General features: G+C 45.1%; 1 protein-coding gene across 2 annotated transcripts in view; it reads right to left on the bottom strand.

The window, feature by feature from the left end:
• Positions 1 to 1,475: 1,475 nt before the first annotated feature.
• DDX49 (DEAD-box helicase 49) overlaps positions 1,476 to 24,969 on the bottom strand; it is an 86,475-nt gene continuing 62,981 nt past the window's right edge. For both annotated transcript variants that reach the window (XM_063914536.1, XM_063914535.1), the window contains exons 11-13: positions 12,466 to 12,554; positions 12,266 to 12,337; positions 1,476 to 2,060 (exon numbers count right to left, since the gene is read on the bottom strand). In XM_063914536.1, coding sequence (XP_063770606.1) covers positions 1,884 to 2,060; positions 12,266 to 12,337; positions 12,466 to 12,554 — 338 coding nt within the window. In that variant the 3' untranslated portion in view covers positions 1,476 to 1,883. The remainder of the gene's footprint in view (positions 2,061 to 12,265; positions 12,338 to 12,465; positions 12,555 to 24,969) is intronic.

The following is a 24,969-nucleotide window of genomic DNA, read 5'->3' as shown; positions in this document are numbered from 1 at the left end:
GCTATACAGGATTGTGTATTACATCAGTAGATTGCCTCCTAAAATTAATAATTTAACTTCTTAAATGTTCTCTGCCAACCCCCACTGTCAGGTCACCAGCTCCGAATTGTATGGCATGTCTACCTTCTCATGCTGTTTAATTTACATTTTTACACATTGGGCCTGCATTCCCATAGAGCCTGTATTGGAATTTGACATAAAAAAAAAAACATATGCAAGTTGTTTCCAGGGTTACTGGAAGTAGACCATTATATTTTTAAATGACAGCAAGGTAGTGCTAATGATTCAGGACTGCAGGGTTTGTATTTTGGGCCTACTGAGAGGTTCAGGGTACTTTGTACCAGACACGGAATTTATGGATTTGGCATGTATCCACAATTTGAAATCTGAGTTGTCCACTATACTAGTGGTTCTCAAACTGTGTGCCGTGGCACCCTAGGGTGCCTCAGGACACTTTCTGGGGTGCCTTGGATTGTTTGTCCAATACCAATTCAAATTATTTAATGTCAATATAAAAGGTAAAACCAGTGCTGGTGGCTGCTAATCAATCAATCAATCAATCATAAAATGCACTGTAAGACCCCTTTACCTGTGTTTTCTGGGTAATGGTGTGTATTTAAACTCTTCCCGCTTTGCAATGCTTCTCACCTTGTACTCCTCTTGGTATTAGTGCCTTGACATGACATGCTCTTCTGGGGAGTGTTCAATTTCAGGACCACCAGAGGGAGATTCAGGAAACCCCCTGCCCACCACTTGCTTAGGGGCAGTACGGATGGTGTAATGGTTAGCATTACTGCCTCATAGCACGGAGGTCATGGGTTCGATTCCCACCATGGCCCTAACTGTGTGGAGTTTGTATATTCTCCCCATACTTGCGTGGGTTTCCTCCGGGTACTCTTGTTTCATCCCACAATCCAAAAATATACTGGTAGGTTAATTGGCTCCCAACAAAAATTAACCCTAGCGTGAATGTGTCTGTGTGTACATGTGATAGGGAATATAGATTGTAAGCTCCACTGCGGCAGGAACTGATGTGAATGGGCAAATATTCTCTCTGTACAGCACTGCGGAATATGTGTGCGCTATATAAAATAACTGATAATAAATGTACGGACAAACAGAAGCAAATCTTGCCCCCACCACAGAACTGAGCCTAAGGATAACATAAATACAATTTACTTAAATTTGATATTTCTCAAAATTTCTCAGTAAGATATTTTGTCCTCGGAGTGCCGTGAAAAAAAATCTGATACTCTAGGGCCCCATGATACAAAAAAGTTTGAGAACCTCTGCTCTATACCAAACTGTAAGGATTGTGTTCATGCTGCTCTGCTTTTCATACCAGCTGTTCATTGTAAACAAAATATTTCCAGCAAAAAAAAAAAAAAATAACTGTCCATATGACCAGTATGTTACAAATTCTATAAACTGTATGTGTTGAGCAGAAATGTCAGAAAATGGCTTTAAAAAATATATTAAATAAATATATTATGGTACTTTATTTCCGTGGTGTCTGTGTGCCCCCCGAACAATTCAACTGATACATGGATATAGAAAACTCCTCTCCTCACTGGTTCAGCAGTGAGTGGTGAGAACAAGTAGATTACAATGAAATAGAAGAACTTGTACAGCAGAGAAACAGTCTCTTACATAATAAAGCACATGATGAATTCAGTAGAGGTTTATAAAAACTGGATGAATTTGGTAGAAAAACAAGGTTTCAGTCCAAAAACAAATTGTTTCCACTGAGTTAACGGAGTCCAGATTTTGTTAAATAGACACTTGAGGCCAGTTGCCTGCTGCTCCAATTTCAGACTTCCATTTAGGGGTCATCCGCAAGTAAACAGTAGGACCATCTTCTGATTTCCTCACTACAAACAATGTCACTGCTGAGCTTTAGCTGCCCTCTTCTCTTGTTTCAAGTGTTTCTTCTTTTGTTTCCTGCGCAATTGGAGATCTAATTTTTTCTGCATAGTTTCCTGGATGTGTTCCTTGAATTTCTTTTTCTGTTTTTTTATTTTCTCAAGCTCCGCCTTTCTTTTTGCCTCCAGATCAGGATCCTTAAATCAGGTATAAAAAAAAAAAACATAGTCAGGCCCCATACTCCCAATATATTAGGTCACCATACTGCAGAAAGCTTCAGGTTACCCTCTCTAAGCTGCCATTTTTGTATATCTGTCCCATAAGGTCATCTCATAACTCTCCTATCCATGTTATTTTTAATAAACCACAACAAATTGCTTTGGGGGTAACGTAGCATTGTTATCTGGTTGGGATCAGATGTCACTGATAGCATGAAGAGACCGAAAGTGATGTAAGAGTCCAACACAATAAACCTGTGACTAAATGATGGAACTACATGGGCTAGGCAAAAGTGACCAAACACTTTTGAAGCTTGAATGCCTAACAGTGGACAGTAATGAGTTAAATCCTAGTTTTGATTCCATGATTTGAGTGATATCAGAATTTTAGGCTTAAAGTGTATATGTCATCTACATAGAGTTCATTATTTTAAGAGCTAAATCATTCAAATTATAAAAACCTGTGAAATAACCAAAGTGCTTTTATGGCCATATATTCGCACTGCCTTCCAGAGAATGGATAGGCTGCAAGTTGATGAATATTGGGACATCCTGCAAAATGGCAGCTTCTGCTGTGTGTGGGTAACCGGTAAAGTCACCAGTGCAGTATACTGAAGAAAGATTATTGTTCACAGTCAGGCAAGTAGCACCACAACAATCATTACAATGGATATCTCCAGTAAGACAGCGTTGCAAATACCAAGACAATAGATGTAGGAACCTTTTGGAGAGTGACAATCAGTAACTGGGCCATTTAACAAACAGTATTTGTGGCTATATCCCCGAAAACACGTTTTTGGGGGTTAACCGCAAATATTAGGTATCTCCTGAATGTTTTAATTCAGGCATGTCCAAACTGCGGCCCTCCAGCTGTTGTGAAACTACATATCCCAGCATGCCCTGAAACCGTTTTGCTGTCAGTGAATGCTAAAGCTGTGTCAGGGCATGCTGGGATGTGGTTTCTCAACAACTGGAGGGCCGCAGTTTGGACATGCCTGCTTTAATCCCTCCATTGCCTCCCGCATCTGCATCACCCATAGGTTTCTATGGGGGGGATGCGATGCTGCCCCATGTATCAATACTGACAGCTGCAGCTACTGGAATCTCCTGATTGCAATAGCCCATTGTTGTAGCCTATGGACTACACATTGTGGGATGCAGTTCAGGCAGGGTTCCCCAAGAACACTCTGCCGGAAATGACCCCTGTGCACAGTAAAGCAGGCTTAGATAACCTGATCCATAAATGGCTACTATGTGGCTAAGCCAACAAGAAACATGTACCACTGTCTCCCAGTTTGTGGAGAATTCAAGATATTCTAACACATGCTGTTAAGGTCAATGCCTAAAAATTGGGAAATGAGAGGGAGCAGAATTAAATTAGAATACTTGGGGGTATATTCAATTAGGGTCGGATCCATTCCGGCATGCATTTGTCGAAATGGATCCGAGAACCCCTATTCAATCCCATCTCAATTCGACTTTAAAAGAAGTTGAATTGACATGAGACCTGTGAGCAGAGGAGAGGGGGAAGACCAGCGGGGACAGTTGCAGGCAGACGGAGGAGAGCAGCACTACAGCAGTGCTGCCGAAGGATGTCTCACAGCCGCCAGACCTCACGCCAGTGTCCACCCGGCTCCAGCCGGCTGTGACACATCCTCCTGCAGCGATGTGCTGTAGCGCTGCTTTCCCCTGTCTGCCCGCGGCTCTCCCCCCTCTCCTCCTCTCGGGTCCCACATCTCAGTCCGACATTTTTTTATCTCGGACTGAGATGGTCGGAAATGGGGCCAAATTAGCTGCCCATTCACGTACTTTTGAGTGAAACGGGGCAAAATTCGAATTGTCGAATTCCCCCGACTTGTCGAATAACAACAGCTGGGATTGAATAGGTCGAATCAGGATTCGAGCTTAAAAAAAATCGAAAACCGCTGTCTTTTCGACAGACGGCAGCTTTCAACCCTAATTGAATATACCTCTTGGAACGGTATTCAATTAGTTGTGGTAATTTACCCCAGCTAATTGATTCACCTCAGGCTATTAAATTAGCCCTGTTACCAAGCACTTATTGGGGGTTATGCTTTAGGTGTCCCCAATCAGCACCCCTCAGAACCCCGATAATACATGAAAACGAGACATTTTTTCCCTCCCCCCCAAAAAAATAAGAATTTACTTACCGATAATTCTATTTCTCGTAGTCCGTAGTGGATGCTGGGAACTCCGTAAGGACCATGGGGATTAGCGGCTCCGCAGGAGACTGGGCACAAAAGTAAAGCTTTAGGACTACCTGGTGTGCACTGGCTCCTCCCCCTATGACCCTCCTCCAAGCCTCAGTTAGGATACTGTGCCCGGACGAGCGTACACAATAAGGAAGGATTTTGAATCCCGGGCAAGACTCATACCAGCCACACCAATCACACCGTACAACCTGTGATCTGAACCCAGTTAACAGCATGATAACAGAGGAGCCTCTGAAAAGATGGCTCACAACAATAATAACCCGATTTTTGTAACAATAACTATGTACAAGTATTGCAGACAATCCGCACTTGGGATGGGCGCCCAGCATCCACTACGGACTACGAGAAATAGAATTATCGGTAAGTAAATTCTTATTTTCTCTGACGTCCTAGTGGATGCTGGGAACTCCGTAAGGACCATGGGGATTATACCAAAGCTCCCAAACGGGCGGGAGAGTGCGGATGACTCTAGAGCACCTAATTAGAGAACTCCAGGTCCTCCTCAGCCAGGGTATCAAATTTGTAGAATTTAGCAAACGTGTTTGCCCCTGACCAAGTAGCTGCTCGGCAAAGTTGTAACGCCGAGACCCCTCGGGCAGCCGCCCAAGATGAGCCCACCTTCCTTGTGGAATGGGCTTTTACAGATTTTGGCTGTGGCAGGCCTGCCACAGAATGTGCAAGCTGAATTGTACTACAAATCCAACGAGCAATAGTCTGCTTAGAAGCAGGAGCACCCAGCTTGTTGGGTGCATACAGGATAAACAGCGAGTCAGATTTCCTGACTCCAGCCGTCCTGGAAACATATATTTTCAAGGCCCTGACTACGTCCAACAACTTGGGAGTCCTCCAAGTCACTAGTAGCCGCAGGTACCACAATAGGTTGGTTCAGATGAAACACTGAAACCACCTTAGGGAGAAAATGAGGACGAGTCCTCAATTCCGCCCTGTCTGAATGGAAGATCAGATAAGGGCTTTTACAGGATAAAGCCCGCCAATTCTGACACGTGCCTGGCCGAGGCCAGGGCCAACAACATGACCACTTTCCATGTGAGATATTTTAACTCCACAGATTCAAGTGGTTCAAACCAATGTGACTTTAGGAACCCAAAACTACATTGAGATCCCAAGGTGCCACTGGAGGCACAAAAGGAGGCTGTATATGCAGTACCCCTTTTTACAGACTGAAAAGATTATACCTGATGGCGCAAGCGATATAAAATAATTATTGTTGTATAAAATTCTGCCACCTTGTGATCATAAGAAAAAAGGTTCTATTTCGTCAGACCCCAGAAGCCTGTCTCTAATGGCTTCAATAAAGCAATTATAGTTAAATGGAAAAGAGGTCGCGCTATAGAACCAATTTAATTGTTCCACACCGTTCTTAATTGTAAATATTTATTAAAACATATAACCATGTAAAAACATCGATGTATAATTTGTTTCTAAAATATTAAGATCTGGTGTGGTCACAACACCCTCAACTGCATACCAATAATCATTTAATAATTCTCATTCGTAAAATTAAGTGTGCTGATTAGAATAATGTCCAGACCGGCAATATATTATGCCACAGATTCAGTCCGTAATAGGATCCTTTATATTAATTTACACCCAATAATAGAAGGACACCGGTGTTTTCATCCAGAAACTGTGCACCACAAATAAATACAGTCACAGGTACCTTTGCTCACTCTGTCCCTTGTGCTTGTGATACGGGACCTGTTTGCAAGTTTGAGGAGCTTTAAGTGTGACCCGAGCGTCCCCGGGATTACACAGTGTAATGGACAACTGTTACCTGTGCGTTGTAGCGGTGTGGTGATATATGAGACAGCTTCTGTGTCCGTGCTGCAGGGTGAAATAAGGTTTCCGTACGGGCAACCCGACTGTTCTCACGAGGGGGCTAATATTGTTGCTCAACCCACTTCAGCAATCAGCCGCCTCGCTACTCCGGCTTCAAAAGATCACTGTTCTCTCCGACACTGTGTGGATATAATTTCCACGGTTTGCTCGTAGCAGGTGCCAAGTGCTCTGGAGATGCCGGGAGACGGTCTGGACAATTCAGCAGTCAGCAGTCACTTAAACGAGGAGTCCTAGACGCGTTTCGTAACATCCAGTTACTTCTTCCATAGGCGGTACTCCAAACGTTCACAGAGGGTCCTTTTATATGCTGATTTTCTTCTTGTGAAGATAGCACACCTGTTTCAGTTCAGGGAGGGTTTTCCTGATTATCTGTCAGCCTCTGCAATTAATTTACGAACAGGCTCTTTCTATCTATCACATTGCACAGTAAATAATACCTAATCACAAGAGTGGCATTTAACAGAATCAATATTCTATTCATATACCTATAATTTTTAAGAAATACATCTACATTAAAATATTAACCTTGGAAAAAGCTGAGTTCACGTGTTATTTTAATGTAGATGTATTTCTTAAAAATTATAGGTATATGAATAGAATATTGATTCTGTTAAATGCCACTCTTGTGATTAGGTATTATTTACTGTGCAATGTGATAGATAGAAAGAGCCTGTTCGTAAATTAATTGCAGAGGCTGACAGATAATCAGGAAAACCCTCCCTGAACTGAAACAGGTGTGCTATCTTCACAAGAAGAAAATCAGCATATAAAAGGACCCTCTGTGAACGTTTGGAGTACCGCCTATGGAAGAAGTAACTGGATGTTACGAAACGCGTCTAGGACTCCTCGTTTAAGTGACTGCTGACTGCTGAATTGTCCAGACCGTCTCCCGGCATCTCCAGAGCACTTGGCACCTGCTACGAGCAAACCGTGGAAATTATATCCACACAGTGTCGGAGAGAACAGTGATCTTTTGAAGCCGGAGTAGCGAGGCGGCTGATTGCTGAAGTGGGTTGAGCAACAATATTAGCCCCCTCGTGAGAACAGTCGGGTTGCCCGTACGGAAACCTTATTTCACCCTGCAGCACGGACACAGAAGCTGTCTCATATATCACCACACCGCTACAACGCACAGGTAACAGTTGTCCATTACACTGTGTAATCCCGGGGACGCTCGGGTCACACTTAAAGCTCCTCAAACTTGCAAACAGGTCCCGTATCACAAGCACAAGGGACAGAGTGAGCAAAGGTACCTGTGACTGTATTTATTTGTGGTGCACAGTTTCTGGATGAAAACACCGGTGTCCTTCTATTATTGGGTGTAAATTAATATAAAGGATCCTATTACGGACTGAATCTGTGGCATAATATATTGCCGGTCTGGACATTATTCTAATCAGCACACTTAATTTTACGAATGAGAATTATTAAATGATTATTGGTATGCAGTTGAGGGTGTTGTGACCACACCAGATCTTAATATTTTAGAAACAAATTATACATCGATGTTTTTACATGGTTATATGTTTTAATAAATATTTACAATTAAGAACGGTGTGGAACAATTAAATTGGTTCTATAGCGCGACCTCTTTTCCATTTAACCCTTTTTACAGACGTCTGAACTTCAGGTAGTGAAGCTAGTTCTTTCTGGAAGAAAATTGACAGGGCCGAAATTTGAACCTTAATGGACCCCAATTTTAGGCCCATAGACACTCCTGTTTACAGGAAATGCAGGAATCGACCTAGTTGAAATTCCTCCATCGGGGCCTTACTGGCCTCGCACCATGCAACATATTTTCGCCAAATGCGGTGATAATGTTTTGCGGTTACATCCTTCCTGGCTTGACCAGGGTAGGGATGACTTCATCCGGAATGCCTTTTTCCTTCAGGATCCGGCGTTCAACCGCCCTGCCGTCAAACGCAGCCGCGGTAAGTCTTGGAATAGACAGGGTCCTTGCTGGAGCAGGTCCCTTCTTAGAGGTAGAGGCCACGGGTCCTCCGTGAGCATCTCTTGAAGTTCCGGGTACCAAGTCCTTCTTGGCCAATCCGGAGCCACGAGTATAGTTCTTACTCCCCTCCGTCTTATAATTCTCAGTACTTTTGGTATGAGAGGAAGAGGAGGGAACACATACACTGACTGGTACACCCACGGTGTTACCAGAGCGTCCACAGCTATTGCCTGAGGGTCCCTTGACCTGGCGCAATACCTGTCCAATTTTTTGTTTAGGCGGGACGCCATCATGTCCACCTTTGGTTTTTCCCAATGGTTTACAATCATGTGGAAGACTTCTGGGTGAAGTCCCCACTCTCCCGGGTGGAGGTCGTGCCTGCTGAGGAAGTCTGCTTCCCAGTTGTCCACTCCCGGAATGAACACTGCTGACAGTGCTATCACATGATTTTCCGCCTAGCGAAAAATCCTTGCAGCTTCTGCCATTGCCCTCCTGCTTCTTGTGCCGCCCTGTCTGTTTACGTGGGCGACTGCCGTGATGTTGTCCGACTGGATCAGCACCGGCTGACCTTGAAGCAGAGGTCTTGTTTGGCTTAGGGCATTGTAAATGGCCCTTAGCTCCAAAATATTTATGTGAAGTGATGTCTCCAGGCTTGACCACAAGCCCTGGAAATTTCTTCCCTGTGTGACTGCTCCCCAGCCTCGCAGGCTGGCATCCGTGGTCACCAGGACCCAGTCCTGAATGCCGAATCTGCGGCCCTCTAGAAGATGAGCACTCTGCAACCACCACAGGAGAGACATCCTTGTCTTTGGTGACAGGGTTATCCGCTGATGCATCTGAAGATGCGATCCGGACCATTTGTCCAGCAGGTCCCACTGGAAAGTTCTTGCGTGGAATCTGCCGAATGGAATTGCTTCGTAGGAAGCCACCATTTTCCCCAGGACCCTTGTACACTGATGCACTGACACTTGGCCTGGTTTTAGGAGGTTTCTGACTAGTTCGGATAACTCCCTGGCTTTCTCCTCCGGGAGAAAACACCTTTTTCTGGACTGTGTCCAGGATCATCCCTAGGAATAGAAGGCGTGTCGTCGGGATCAGCTGGGATTTTGGAATATTGAGAATCCAACCGTGCTGCCGCAGCACTATCTGAGATAGTGCTACCCCGACTTCCAACTGTTCCCTGGATCTTGCCCTTATCAGGAGATCGTCCAAGTAAGGGATAACTAAAACTCCCTTCTTTCGAAGGAGTATCATCATTTCGGCCATTACCTTGGTAAAGACCCGGGGTGCCGTGGACGATCCAAACGGCAGCGTCTGAAACTGATAGTGACAGTTCTGTACCACAAACCTGAGGTACCCTTGGAGAACGGTAAATTGGGACATGTAGGTAAGCATCTTTGATGTCCAGAGAGACCATATAGTCCCCTTCTTCCAGGTTTGCAATCACTGCTCTGAGTGACTCCATCTTGAATTTGAACCTTTGTATATAAGTGTTCAAGGATTTTAGATTTAAAATTGGTCTCACCGAGCCGTCCGGCTTCGGTACCACAAATAGTGTGGAATAGTACCCCTTTCCCTGTTGCAGGAGGGGTACCTTGATCACCTGCTGGGAATACAGCCTGTGAATGGCTTGCAATACTGTCTCCCTGTCTGAGGGAGACGTCGGTAAAGCAGACTTTATGAAACGGCGAGGGGGAGACGTCTCGAATTTCTTGAGACGGGCCCCCACCGTGCCTGAGACCGTTTGTAAAGCCCCAGCGTCTGCTGCAGCCTTTTTCCTCTCCCTCTGCCACGGGGCAGAAATGAGGCGCCTTTTGCCCGCTTGCCCTTATGGGGCCGAAAGGACTGCGCCTGATAATACGGCGTCTTCTTAGGTTGAGAAGCTACCTGGGGTAAAAATATGGATTTTCCAGCCGTTGCCGTGGCCACCAGGTCTGTTAGACCTACCCCAAATAACACCTCCCTTTTATAAGGCGATACTTCCATATGCCTTTTGGAATCAGCATCACCTGACCACTGTCTTGTCCATAACCCCCTTCTGGCAGAAATGGACAGCGCACTTACTCTTGATGCCAGTCGGCAAATATCCCTCTGTGCATCACGCATATATAGAAATGCATCTTTTAAATGCTCTATAGTTAGTAATATACTGTCCCTATCTAGGGTATCAATATTGTCAGTCAGGGAATCCGACCAAGCCACCCCAGCACTGCACATCCAGGCTGAGGCGATTGCTGGTCGCAGTATCACACCCGTGTGAGTGTATATACATTTTAGGATATTTTACTGCTTTCTGTCAGCAGGTTCTTTAAGGGCTGCCGTATCCGGGGACGGTAGTGCCACCTGTTTAGACAAGCGTGTGAGCGCTTTATTCACCCTAAGGGGTGTTTCCCAACGTGCCCTATCCTCTGGCGGGAAGGGGTATGATGCTAATAACTTTTTAGGAATTAACAGTTTTTATCGGGGGAAACCCACGCATCATCACACACTTCATTTAATTCCTTAGATGCAGGAAAAACTACAGGCAGTTTTTTCTCACCCAACATAATACCCTTTTTAGTGGTACTGGTATTATCAGAAATGTGTAAAAACATTTTCCATAGCCTCAATCATGCAACGTGTGGCCCTACTGGAAGTCACATTCATCTCTTAATCGTCGACACTGGAGTCAGTATCCGTGTCGGCGTCTGTATCTGCCATCTGCGGTAACGGGCGTTTTAGAGCCCCAGATGGCTTTTGAGACACCTGGACAGGCACAAGCTGAGTCGCCGGCTGTCTCATGTCATCAATCTTTTGTAAAGAGCTGACACTGTCACATAATTCCTTCCATAAGCTCATCCACTCAGGTGTCGACTCCCTAGGGGGTGACATCTCTGTTACAGGCAATTGCTCCGCCTCCACCTCATTTTCCTCCTCATACATGTCGACACAACGTACCGACACACAGCACACACACAGGGAATGCTCTGATAGAGGACAGGACCCCAACTAGCCCTTTGGGGAGACAGAGGGAGAGTATGCCAGCACACACCAGAGCGCTATATATATATATATATATATATATATATATATATATATATAGGGATAACCTTATATAAGTGTTTTTCCCCTTATAGCTGCTGTATTGTTATACTGCGCCTAATTAGTGCCCCCCTCTCTTTTTTAACCCCTTTCTGTAGTGTAGTAACTGCAGGGGAGAGCCAGGGAGCTTCCCTCCAACGGAGCTGTGAGAGAAAATGGCGCCAGTGTGCTGAGGAGATAGGCTCCGCCCCCTTCTCGGCGGCCTTTTCTCCCGTTTTTCTGTGGAATCTGGCAGGGGTTAAAATTCATCCATATAGCCCTGGGGGCTATATGTGATGTATTTTCGCCAGCCAAGGTGTTTTTATTGCTGCTCAGGGCGCCCCCCCCTAGCGCCCTGCACCCTCAGTGACCGAAGTGTGAAGTGTGCTGAGGAGCAATGGCGCACAGCTGCAGTGCTGTGCGCTACCTTGGTGAAGACAGGATGTCTTCTGCCGCCGATTTTTCCGGACCTCTTCTTGCTTCTGGCTCTGTAAGGGGCCCGGCGGCGCGGCTCTGGGACCGAGCTCCGAGGCTGGGCCTTTGTTCGGTCCCTCTGGAGCTAATGGTGTCCAGTAGCCTAAGAAGCCCAATCCACTCTGCACGCAGGTGAGTTCGCTTCTTCTCCCCTTAGTCCCTCGATGCAGTGAGCCTGTTGCCAGCAGGTCTCACTGAAAATAAAAAACCTAAAACTAAACTTTCACTAAGAAGCTCAGGAGAGCCCCTAGTGTGCACCCTTCTCGGCCGGGCACAAAAATCTAACTGAGGCTTGGAGGAGGGTCATAGGGGGAGGAGCCAGTGCACACCAGGTAGTCCTAAAGCTTTACTTTTGTGCCCAGTCTCCTGCGGAGCCGCTAATCCCCATGGTCCTTACGGAGTTCCCAGCATCCACTAGGACGTCAGAGAAATGGGTTTTATTTGAATAGCCCAATAATAACCATCGGCCCGAGAAAAATGATCGGTGCAAATTAAATACTGGTTTTAGAAGTACTCTAAGGATGAGATAAGTTATTCCACTAATAATGTCTCCATACCCAAATTGATTAATCACGGATTGAAACATTTTTGCCTGGGGTCATTACCTTCCCTTCTAGAATGAGCTGTTTCCTCTTGTGTATCTCCTTCTTCTCATCAAAGTCCGTACATTCAAGTTTCTAGGATAAAGAGACTTAATTTCACTATACACAGGCTTAATATCAACAGTAAAACACAGCAGCCTTCTGAAATATAATATACATTAATAGCCACATGCAGAGATTACTATTAAGCAAGTGGTACTCACAATTTCACATTCCCGCCGGGTCACATTCACCTGGGTGAGGATTTGCAGCACCTCACTTTCCTTCACTGCAAATTCTTTTAGTTTTATATCTATACATAGAGATTGTTAGGGGTGATTAAAACATTCCAACATTTTATGTCTGCATGAGATAGGCGTTAGAGTACAAGCTATAATGCAAATATATATTGCGTCTTTCATTAGTCTAAATAAAGTGCATCAGGAACAGGCTGTCTAGCTCCACTTTAATGATGACAAATATCAGTAGTAATCTACCTAGCAATGAACCCTGGGGCTGACCAACTCCTTTTCTGAACATCATAGAGGAAAGACTAAGAAATCCTCTGTCTTGCAACACATCACTTGTGTGCTAAATATTAGGCTTCAAAGTCCAGACAACATCCAAAGAAAGAAGTGAGCACTCTTATTTCGAGACCTATGACAGTCTAAAACCAGGATCAAAATACCCTGATTAACCTGAAAACGGCAGACCTCATTGGGCTAAAAAAAAAAGTACGAAGCAATTGGACAATAAGAGAAGACTTGCAAGACAGAGCACCCACCTATAAAACTCCTAGCAATAGAAAGGTTAGCAAAAAGGTCTCACCTGACCCAGCCCCTATAGCACTTTGGGGTTTTCACTTCTCCAAGATACAAAGACACTGCAAATGAGCCTAAATTATGACTGATCACCATTCCCAGAGTCTGGCCTCGCAAGCATCCACTCTCAAAGGCCACCCTCAGTAGACGATGTGATATGGCAGCAGCTCAGCTGCATTTTTGTCTTTATCCATTAATCCTACCAGGCTTACTTTCTCGGATTGATGAGAGGCTGACCTACTTACCTGTGGTGAATACAATCCTATATCATTTGCTGTTGGGTGGATTCATCTAACATCCTAAAAATCATTACTCTTTACACACCATGTGAAGGACTCTAAATGCCCCATTCATGTTTACATTTCCAGTTCCTGTAGACAATTTATGTGGCTAGCTATAAAGGAACAGATGTCGAGCACTTAAACAAAGCTTGTTTTTTACTCAGAAGACAAAATCAATCATGATCATGGGGCACAATCTGAGCTTGTAATGATTCTGCACAGAATCTGTGCCTCAGCACATGAGCAGAATAGTTACCTCGTACTCATCCGACATTAGTATGTATGCATGCATGATGAGAAACTGAAAATCTGTGGCAGAGAATTAGAAAAATCAGAAAGCCTAGCTAATCTAAGGGCAGTATTTAGCATTGGAAAAACACTATCTCCACACCACTACATTTTTATATTTTTGTTTTTACAGCCACTGACTATAACTAGAACTATATCTATATGTAAAAGTATATATAATGCCTGATCTCAGCTGCTGGCATGTTATTAAACACAGTATTTATCAATTTACTCAACACAGACAATTTTATCCCAGTTGACAAAAAATAGGATTTTGGTACTTACCAGGTAAATCCTTTTCTTTGAATCCATAGGGGGCACTGGAGTACTCTTGGGATATGGACGGCCTCCATAGGAACAGGGCACTGAATATTTAAATTTAGAACACTCCACCCCTCCATATCCCAGAGTACCTCAGTGTTTTTTACTGAGCCGAACAGGAGCTATAGAGAGGTTGACAATGGAGTATTACATATAACATAACGGACAACAATGAAGTTGACACATAACGTTACTGACAACTAAACAGTTGACACCATAACCAGCACTTGATAATTTGAACCAGTCGGTGAGAGTGTGCTACCATAAGATCCCCTGAACTTACCACAAACCAGGTAAAACTGCTCTGGGTGGGCGTCCAGTGCCCCCTATGGATTCAAAGAAAAGGATTTACCTGGTAAGTACCAAAATCCTATTTTCTTTTTCATCCACTAGGGGTCACTGGAGTACTCTTGGGATGTACCAAAGCTTCCCCCGTGGGCGGGAGAGCTGTTTGGCACCTGTAACACTAGGCGGCCAAAGCTAGATGCTGATGCCGCAAACGTATCAAACTTGTAAAAGCGCACAAACGTGTGCACTGAAGACCATGTAGCCGCATGGCAAAGCTGAGTCGTAGAAGCTCCACGACCAGCTGCTCATGAAGTTCCCACAGAACGTGTGGAATGAGCTGTTACTGATGTAGGCGGCTGTAACCTAGCATGAAGGTAAGCCTGACGTATGGTCAGTTTTATCCATCTGGATAAGGTCTGCTTAGAAGCTGGCCAACCCATCTTGGCAGCATTATAGAGAACAAACAACGTATCCGTCTTACGAACTGTAGACGTTCGGGATACATAAACGCGTAATGCGCGTACCACATCCAGAGTTCCAGAATGTGCTGTTAACACAGGAACTACTATTGGTTGATTGATGTGAAAAGATGACACTACCTTTGGTAAGAAAGCGGGATTCGTCCGAAGTTCCGCTCTGTCATCATGAAACACCAAATACGGTGGCTTGCATGACAAGGCACCCAAATCTGAAACACGCCTTGCCGAAGATAAGGCTAGAAGAAAAATTGTTTTCCAAGTGAGAAACTTTATATCCACTTGCTGTAAGGGTTCAAAATATGAAGACTGTAAGAAATCTAAAACCAGATTCAAGTCCCATGGCGCTGTAGGTGGAATGAATGGAGGCTGTACTCTGAGGACACCTTGCAGAAAAGTGTGTATCGACGGCAATAGAGCCAATCGTCTTTGAAAATAAATTGACAACGCAGATACCTGCACCTTTAGTGTAGATAAACGCAGTCCTCCATCTAACCCCGTCTGTAGAAATAACAAAATACGGGATAACTTGAAAGATGATGTCGGAAACTTCCGAGCTTCACGCCAACCTATATAGGCACGCCAAATTCTGTAATAATGAGCTGCCGTAACTGGCTTCCTAGCGCGTAACATGGTTGGTATAACAGATTCTGGAATGCCCTCACTTCTTAAGAGTGCGGTCTCAATAGCCACCCCGTCAAACGCAGCCGCGCTAAATCGGGGTAAAGGAACGGACCCTGTTGTAACAAGTCCGTACGTAGTGGGAGCGGCCAAGGATAGTCTGCGAGTAGTCCGTGGAGATCCGAGAACCAAGCTCTCCGAGGCCAATGAGGTGCCACTAGTATGACTGTGACAGACTCTCTTTTGATCCGTTTTAGCACCAGAGGGAGCAGCGGAAACGGTGGAAACAGATACACTAGGCTGTACGGCCAAGCAATTGTGAGAGCATCCACCGCCACTGCCTTTGGATCTCTCGTTCTGGACACATACTGGAGCGTTTGGCGATTGTGGCGAGACGCCATCAGGTCCACTTGAGGGTAACCCCACCGCTGAACCAACATGTGAAACACTTCTGGATTTAATGCCCATTCTCCTGGATGAAAATCCCGACGGCTGAGATAATCCGCCTCCCAGTTGTCCACTCCCGGAATGAACACTGCCGACAATATCACCTGGTGGTATTCTGCCCAATTGAGGATTCGAGCTACTTCCCGCATTGCCATGCGGCTTCTCGTTCCTCCTTGTTTGTTGATGTATGCGACTGCCGTCGCGTTGTCTGACTGCACTTGGACAGTCTGAGAGCGAAGCATGTGTACTGCTTGTCGTAGTGCATTGTAAATTGCGCGGAGTTCCAAGACATTTATAGACGGCAATCTTTCGTGATCCGCCCAGAGACCCTGGAGCTGACAATTTTGAACTATAGCTCCCCAACCTCTGAGACTCGCGTCCGTCGTTAGAATGATCCAATTCCAGACGCCGAACAGTTTCCCTGTGGTTAAATTGTGTACCTTGAGCCACCAGAGTAGAGACACCCTTGCCCTTGGCGACAACCTCACCCTGTGGTGAATCTGCAGATGCGAGCCCGACCACTGTGCGAGCACATCCAGTTGAAATGGACGTGAGTGAAATCTTCCGAACTGAAGCGCTTCGAAAGCCGCCACCATTGTTCCTAAGAGGCGAATGCACAAATGTACCGAGACTGTGCGTGGCTTGAGCACTAATTGTACCAGATGGCGAATAATCTGTACTTTCTGTTGTGGTAGGTAAATTCTTTGATTTACCGTATCGAGAATCATACCTAGGAATTGAAGGCGTTGAGACGGAATTAGATGTGATTTCTTGAAGTTTTCAATCCAACCGTGGTGAACCAGTACATTGTACGTTAGCAGCGCATGTTGGAGAAGCATCTGTTGAGACAGGGCTTTGATGAGCAGATCGTCTAAGTACGGAACTATTGTCACTCCCAGGGATCTGAGATGAGCTATCAAAGACATCACTTTGGTGAATACCCTAGGCGCTGACGAAAGGCCAAACGGTAGAGCCTGAAACTGGTAATGGTTCTGGCTTATTGCAAACCGCAAGAACCTCTGATGAGGTTGCCAAAATCGGAATGTGTAAGTATGCATCCTTGAGATCTAGCGCAATCATGAATTCCTTTGGCTCTAAACCTGCAAGTACTGAGCGCAGAGATTCCATCTTGAATCTGTAGTAAGTTACGTACCGATTGAGACCCTTTAAGTTCAATATTGGCCTGACTGAGCCATCCGGCTTCGGTACCACAAACAGACTGGAATAATAACCCTGACCCTGTTGGTGTACAGGGACCGGAATCAAAACTGCTGAATCCAGTAGGGACTGAATGGCAATTTGCAGAACCGCCCTCTTGTCGTCCGAGAGAGGTAGGCCTGTCTTGAAAAACCGCAGTGGTGGAAGACAGTCGAACTCTATTTTGTAACCTCTTAACACTAAAGTGCGGATCCACCCATCCGCGGATGTCTGGAACCACGCCAAATGGAATGTCTGAAGGCGTGCTCCCACAATCGGAGAACCGAGATGGGCTGGTAGCCCGTCATGCCACTGGCTTGTCGGTGACCTTAGCGTCCTGACGACTTGTGTTGGTTTGTTGGAAACTACGTCCTCGACCCCGTCTACCAGGCAGGGCTGTTCCTCTGCCACGTCCGCGAAAGGACTGAGGTCTAAAGGATTTGAACGCAGGTCCAGAGTATCTCAGTCTTGGTACCGGTGGAGGCAATGGTAAGAAAACCGACTTTCCTCCCGTGGCCTCAGAAATCCATTTGTCCAATTCAGGACCAAACAACTTCTCGCCACCGTAAGGTAACGCCTCTATACCTCTTTTGACCTCTGCCTCCGCTTGCCAAGAACGCAGCCAGGGAGCTCGTCGTACTGTAACCAGCGACGATGAAATGCGAGAAGTGAGCTGACAGATGTCAGTAAAAGCTGTACATAGATACTCCGCAGCCTCACACATTTGATCAGCAAGAAGTATAAGGTGTTCGTCATGTAGGGCAGACTTGAGTTCTGTTATCCATACTATGAGCGCCTTAGTGACCCAGATGCCAACCAAGCCAGGTCTCAGCAGCACTCCTGCTGCTACATACATGGACTTTAGCATAGTTTCTATTTTGGGATCTGAAGGGTCTTTAAGCGTATTAGCAGCTGGCACTGGTATGGTTAATTTCTTTGTAAGTTTCGACACTGACGAATCAACCATTGGTGGATTCTCCCATGTACATGTCACAGAGTCTGGAAACGGGTAACTAGACTTAAATCTGTGAGGTATAGAAAACCGTTTATCTGGATTCTGTCGTGTTTCTACTAACATCTTATTAAGAGACTCCGAAACAGAAAACACATTGGAGTTCTCTGTCGTTTAGTAAATACGACTTCATCATTTGTCAGAGGCTCCTCAGTTTCTGTAAACTTCAGAGACTGACGCACCGCTCTGATGAGATTATCAATGCCTGAGCTGTTAAAATCCTCACTATCTGACTCCACTTCGCCCTCCTCACCCTCATCTTGTGCCGTGAGGTCTGGCATTGAATCGTCAGAATGCAACATAGCAGAAACTAGTAAATCATAAGACATATGAAATTTATCCCGTCTACCCAAAATGGATTTGGACCTTTCGCAAGGCTGAGACGCCTCCGGTAGTTCTGGCGGTCTCACCCTAGACTCAGATCTTGCCGCTTCCCGCTCTTGTCGAGCGGCGGTCAATTCTGATTGCAACCCAGCCAGTACATTGGCTAGCATTTCCCATGGAGGGTCCGGGGAGGAAACTGGCTTTAAAACCGGAGCAGAAATTGTATTCGTAACTGAATCCACAAAACATACTGTACATGTGGTAGATCCATCCGGTAACACACTGCTACAGAGTTTGCAGTGATGCTTTTTAATTTTTGCTGGTGCCTTACTCATTATGGAGACAGACAATACAATACACAAAAAACAGACACTTGCACGACTCAGTAAAATAGTACGAAGGTGTCATATATATATATATATATATATATATATATATATATATATATATATCTCTCTATATCTATCTGGCCAAGTGCAGTGCACGTGGCCAGTCCTATGAAATGTGATCCCAAATTCCCACTAACACCCCTGCGCCTCAGGTGGAGTAGAGATGTAGTACTGGAACGTTCTGGAATCACAACAGGAAGACAAAGGAAGCATGGTTAAAATGGCCCCCATGCCATGCTTACAGTTATAATCACAGTACAGGTTATAAGCTTTTAAACGGATAAATAACCATGTATGAACATCCTGTGTAAATCATCCTGCAGCCTAGCATACTGCTGTTGCTGCTGTTTATCCCCCCTTGTGCCGCTGATTGTACCCCCTCGTGCAGCTGCTTGCAGCCTGTAATGCGCGCCCCCCCCCCACCATGCTCCGTTGCGTAGGCAGCATGCGGGGCGGGCAGCTTTAGTGTGGGGCGGCCAGCGGGAGCTGGGTAGCGGGACGCGCTGGAAACAGACAGCGGAAGGTGGGGAGCGCGGTCCTTTGAAGCGCTCTGATCAGCGGCGGACGGAGCAGCGGCGGCGGGCTGTATAGGGATCCAAGCGCCCAGTATGGTGCGCCAGCGTAACTATTAAAGAAAACATTGTCCCCACACAGCGGGGCGGCAGCGCGAGCTGACCGCCCCGACCAACATACCTGGACTCCTGTGGTGAGGCTCCGACGGGGCTTCTCTGTAAGCACCGGCCAGCCTTTCTGCAGGATGTCTGTCTGGCTGTGAGGGTGCTCATTTAGTGAGGACCGACACGCCACAGCTGCTTGTAGCAGCTTGCACTATCCCTGACCCTGCCTTTTGGAAGGGGAAAGGGATGTGTATGAAAAAAGAAAAAATATTAACAAAAAAATAAAAATATTCAAAAGAATTGTGGACTAAGCCACAGAACCTGTTGCTACTTGAGCACAGAAAAAACACTGGAGGTACTCTGGGATATGGAGGGGTGGAGTGTTCTAAATTTAAATATTCAGTGCCCTGTTCCTATGGAGGCCGTCCATATCCCAAGAGTACTCCAGTGACCCCTAGTGGATGAAAAAGAAATAGGTCTCCAGTGAGATTTCAGCTGTCACAAGACAGAAAAGGAGGAAGAAATAGGAGCACCAAATTCAAAAGGGAAACAAATGTAAAGCATACATAAAAACCACAAGGTAACATGGCTGTAGTCATAAATACTGAATTGTGATCTCTGAACACAGGATATCTAACTACATCCATTTTCACCTTCTGGTTCTTATGTAGGAGATATAGATTGTGTATATACACACACATTTTATATATATATATATATATATATATATATATATATATATATATATATATATATTTCTGGGAAAAGACAGCACTCAAAGCTATTGTAAATCACTGGCAAGGTGGTGGTGCAGGGTAAAAGATAATAATTACACTCACTTTTTCAGCTATTTAGAAAAATAAATTACCAGCATTTACGGTTTAGAGGAACGTGAAGAGAGTTATATTCTTCAAGAAAAATCCATGGGCCACGGCTACCAGATTGGGCTTCATATGGATTTTTCTTGAAGAATAAAACTCTTCTCACATTCATCTAAACCATGAGTGCTGGTAATGTCTTTTCCTAAATTGCTTAAAAAGTGAGTGTAAATATAATATATACACACACATACAGTGTGTATAATTTATATATATATATATATATATATATATATATATATATATATATATATATATATATATATATATATATATATAGCAGAAGCAAACGGGCGGCACTCCACAGGATTTCAGAATCAACACAGCAGCAGACAGCTTGTTAAATCAACGAGCATAGGATTATATAGGTTAGCGATTTAGCATGCAAGAAGGTAGGAGTCACCATTATTGCGTTTTGCACAAATGTATTTGTATGTATTTTGTTTTGTTTATTTTCTTAGGTATATGGGATGGTGTTTCCTGTTTATTGTGGGTTGTTATAGATACTGCCGCGCCCACCAGCGCCGGACTAGTGGAGTCACGGACGACTCTGCACGCCCCTGGAGTGACTGCTGGGGATTGGGAGGAGCACGGATTGGTGCTTGGTCACCATGGTTACTATGCCCCGCCCCTCCAGACGGCACGTTCGCGTCGCAGGGAGTGACGTAATGACAACTAGTTCCGGAAATGCGGTGAGACGCTGGGAGGTGGTGTACACTGGCTGCTATAAAGGTATGTGCACTTATGTTGTTTCTTTGTCCTGACGAAAGGCACTAATAAAGAGTGCCTGAAACGTTGACTTAACAAGCTGTCTGCTGCTGTGTTGATTCTGAAATCCTGTGGCGTGCCGCCCGTTTGCTTCTGCTATATCCAGTCCCTCACAGGTCGTTGGGAGGGCGCCCAGGTGCTAATGTTTGGTTTGTGGAGTGCCAGTCAAACATACGCTTCTTCTATATATATATATATATATATATATATATATATATATATATATATATACACATACATACATATATACACTGTATATATAAAGAACACTGTTCTTGTCAAGCAAACGAAATCTTCCTCAGCCGAAAGAAGGACACCAGCACACCACCAGTAGCAAATTCATAAAGTGCTGTATTTCAGCATGGCAACAGTCACATACATGATCATGTTATATTCCAGCCAGGATTAACATGATACTTTACATGTCCCTTGAGGAAGGTGGTGACACCGAAATGGCTGTTGGGCATAGGGGACCTGGATTCTCCGTTCTGTTATCCAGAGGGACATGTAAAGTATCATGCTAATCCTGGCACATTATGAATTTGCTACTGGTGGTGTGCTGGCTTCCTTCTTTCGGCTGAGGAAGATTTCTTTTGCTTGAAGAGAGCAGTGTTATAGTATTTGTATGAAATTGTAGCACCTGGATAGAATCTCCATTGAAATGTGTGCGGTTTTTCCGATTTGCAATACAGGTTGAGTATCCCATATCCAAATATTCCGAAATACGGAATATTCCGAAATACGGACTTTTTTTTAGTGAGAGTGAGATAGTGAAACCTTTGTTTTTTGATGGCTCAATGAACACAAACTTTGTTTAATACACAGTTATTAAAAATATTGTATTAAATGTACTTCAGGCTGTGTGTATAAGGTGTATATGAAACATAAATGAATTGTGTGAATGTACACACACTTTGTTTAATGCACAAAGTTATAAAAAATATTGTCCAAAATGACCTTCAGGCTGTGTGTATAAGGTGTATATGAAACATAAATGCATCCTGTGCTTAGATTTAGGTCCCATCACCATGATATCTCATTATGGTATGCAATTATTCTAAAATACGGAAAAATCCCATTTCCAAAATACCTCTCGTCCCAAGCATTTTGGATAAGGGATACTCAACCTGTATTATTATATATATATATATATATATATATATGTGTGTGTTGCCTTTATTTTTTTGAGCAATATATTATATATATATATAATAAGATTTTACTTACCGATAAATCTATTTCTCGGAGTCCGTAGTGGATGCTGGGGTTCCTGAAAGGACCATGGGGAATAGCGGCTCCGCAGGAGACAGGGCACAAAAAGTAAAGCTTTTCCGATCAGGTGGTGTGCACTGGCTCCTCCCCCTATGACCCTCCTCCAGACTCCAGTTAGGTACTGTGCCCGGACGAGCGTACACAATAAGGGAGGATTTTGAATCCCGGGTAAGACTCATACCAGCCACACCAATCACACCGTACAACCTGTGATCTAAACCCAGTTAACAGTATGATAACAGCGGAGCCTCTGAAAGATGGCTTCCTTCAACAATAACCCGAATTAGTTAACAATAACTATGTACAATTTATGCAGATAATCCGCACTTGGGATGGGCGCCCAGCATCCACTACGGACTCCGAGAAATAGATTTATCGGTAAGTAAAATCTTATTTTCTCTATCGTCCTAGTGGATGCTGGGGTTCCTGAAAGGACCATGGGGATTATACCAAAGCTCCCAAACGGGCGGGAGAGTGCGGATGACTCTGCAGCACCGAATGAGAGAACTCCAGGTCCTCCTTAGCCAGAGTATCAAATTTGTAAAATTTTACAAACGTGTTCTCCCCTGACCACGTAGCTGCTCGGCAAAGTTGTAATGCCGAGACCCCTCGGGCAGCCGCCCAAGATGAGCCCACCTTCCTTGTGGAATGGGCCTTTACAGATTTAGGCTGTGGCAGGCCTGCCACAGAATGTGCAAGTTGGATTGTGCTACAGATCCAACGAGCAATCGTCTGTTTAGACGCAGGAGCACCCATCTTGTTGGGTGCATACAATATAAACAACGAGTCAGATTTTCTGACTCCAGCTGTCCTTGCAATATATATTTTTAATGCTCTGACAACGTCCAGTAACTTGGAGTCCTCCAAGTCACTTGTAGCCGCAGGCACTACAATAGGCTGGTTCAGATGAAATGCTGACACCACCTTAGGGAGAAAATGCGGACGAGTCCGCAGTTCTGCCCTGTCCGAATGGAAAATCAGATATGGGCTTTTGTAAGATAAAGCTGCCAGTTCTGACACTCTCCTGGCCGAAGCCAGGGCTAGAAGCATGGTTACTTTCCATGTGAGATATTTCAAATCCACCTTTTTTAGTGGTTCAAACCAATGAGATTTTAGGAAGTCCAAAACCACATTTAGATCCCACGGTGCCACTGGAGGCACCACAGGAGGCTGTATATGCAGCACTCCCTTAACAAAGGTCTGGACTTCAGGGACTGAAGCCAATTCTTTTTGAAAGAAAATCGACAGGGCCGAAATTTGAACCTTAATAGATCCCAATTTGAGACCCATTGACAATCCTGATTGCAGGAAATGTAGGAATCGACCCAGTTGAAATTCCTCCGTCGGAGCACTCCGATCTTCGCACCACGCAACATATTTTCGCCAAATTCGGTGATAATGTTGCACGGTTACTTCCTTCCTTGCTTTAATCAAAGTAGGAATGACTTCTTCCGGCATGCCTTTTTCCTTTAGGATCCGGCGTTCAACCGCCATGCCGTCAAACGCAGCCGCGGTAAGTCTTGAAACAGACAGGGACCCTGCTGAAGCAAGTCCCTCCTTAGAGGTAGAGGCCACGGATCTTCCGTGATCATCTCTTGAAGTTCCGGGTACCAAGTCCTCCTTGGCCAATCCGGAACCACTAGTATCGTTCTTACGCCTCTTTGCCGTATAATTCTCAATACTTTTGGTATGAGAGGCAGAGGAGGAAACACATACACCGACTGGTACACCCAAGGCGTTACCAGCGCGTCCACAGCTATTGCCTGCGGATCTCTTGACCTGGCGCAATACCTGTCCAGTTTTTTGTTGAGGCGAGACGCCATCATGTCCACCATTGGTCTTTCCCAACGGGTTACCAGCATGTGGAAGACTTCTGGATGAAGTCCCCACTCTCCCGGGTGAAGATCGTGTCTGCTGAGGAAGTCTGCTTCCCAGTTGTCCACTCCCGGGATGAACACTGCTGACAGTGCTATCACATGATTCTCTGCCCAGCGAAGAATCCTTGCAGCTTCTGCCATTGCCCTCCTGCTTCTTGTGCCGCCCTGTCTGTTCACATGGGCGACTGCCGTGATGTTGTCCGACTGGATCAATACCGGTTTTCCCTGAAGCAGAGGTTCTGCCTGGTTTAGAGCATTGTATATTGCTCTTAGTTCCAGAATGTTTATGTGAAGAGACGTTTCCAGGCTCGTCCATACTCCCTGGAAGTTTCTTCCTTGTGTGACTGCTCCCCAGCCTCTCAGGCTGGCGTCCGTGGTCACCAGGATCCAATCCTGTATGCCGAATCTGCGGCCCTCCAATAGATGAGCACTCTGCAACCACCACAGAAGAGACACCCTTGTCCTTGGAGACAGGGTTATCCGTAGGTGCATCTGAAGATGCGACCCTGACCATTTGTCCAACAGATCCCTTTGGAAAATTCTTGCGTGGAATCTGCCGAATGGAATCGCTTCGTAAGAAGCCACCATTTTTCCCAGGACTCTTGTGCATTGATGTACAGACACCTTTCCTGGTTTTAGGAGGTTCCTGACAAGCTCGGATAACTCCTTGGCTTTTTCCTCCGGGAGAAAAACCTTTTTCTGAACCGTGTCCAGAATCATCCCTAGGAACAGCAGACGAGTTGTCGGCATTAACTGGGATTTTGGAATATTCAGAATCCACCCGTGCTGTTTTAGCACTTCTTGAGACAGTGCTAATCCCATCTCTAGCTGTTCTCTGGACCTCGACCTTA

Source organism: Pseudophryne corroboree, chromosome 1 (genome assembly GCF_028390025.1).
Source record: "Pseudophryne corroboree isolate aPseCor3 chromosome 1, aPseCor3.hap2, whole genome shotgun sequence".
In the NCBI taxonomy this organism is placed as follows: domain Eukaryota; kingdom Metazoa; phylum Chordata; class Amphibia; order Anura; family Myobatrachidae; genus Pseudophryne; species Pseudophryne corroboree.
The sequence above is the reverse complement of the archived record's forward strand: the minus strand, read 5'-3'. Positions and strand labels throughout refer to the sequence as shown.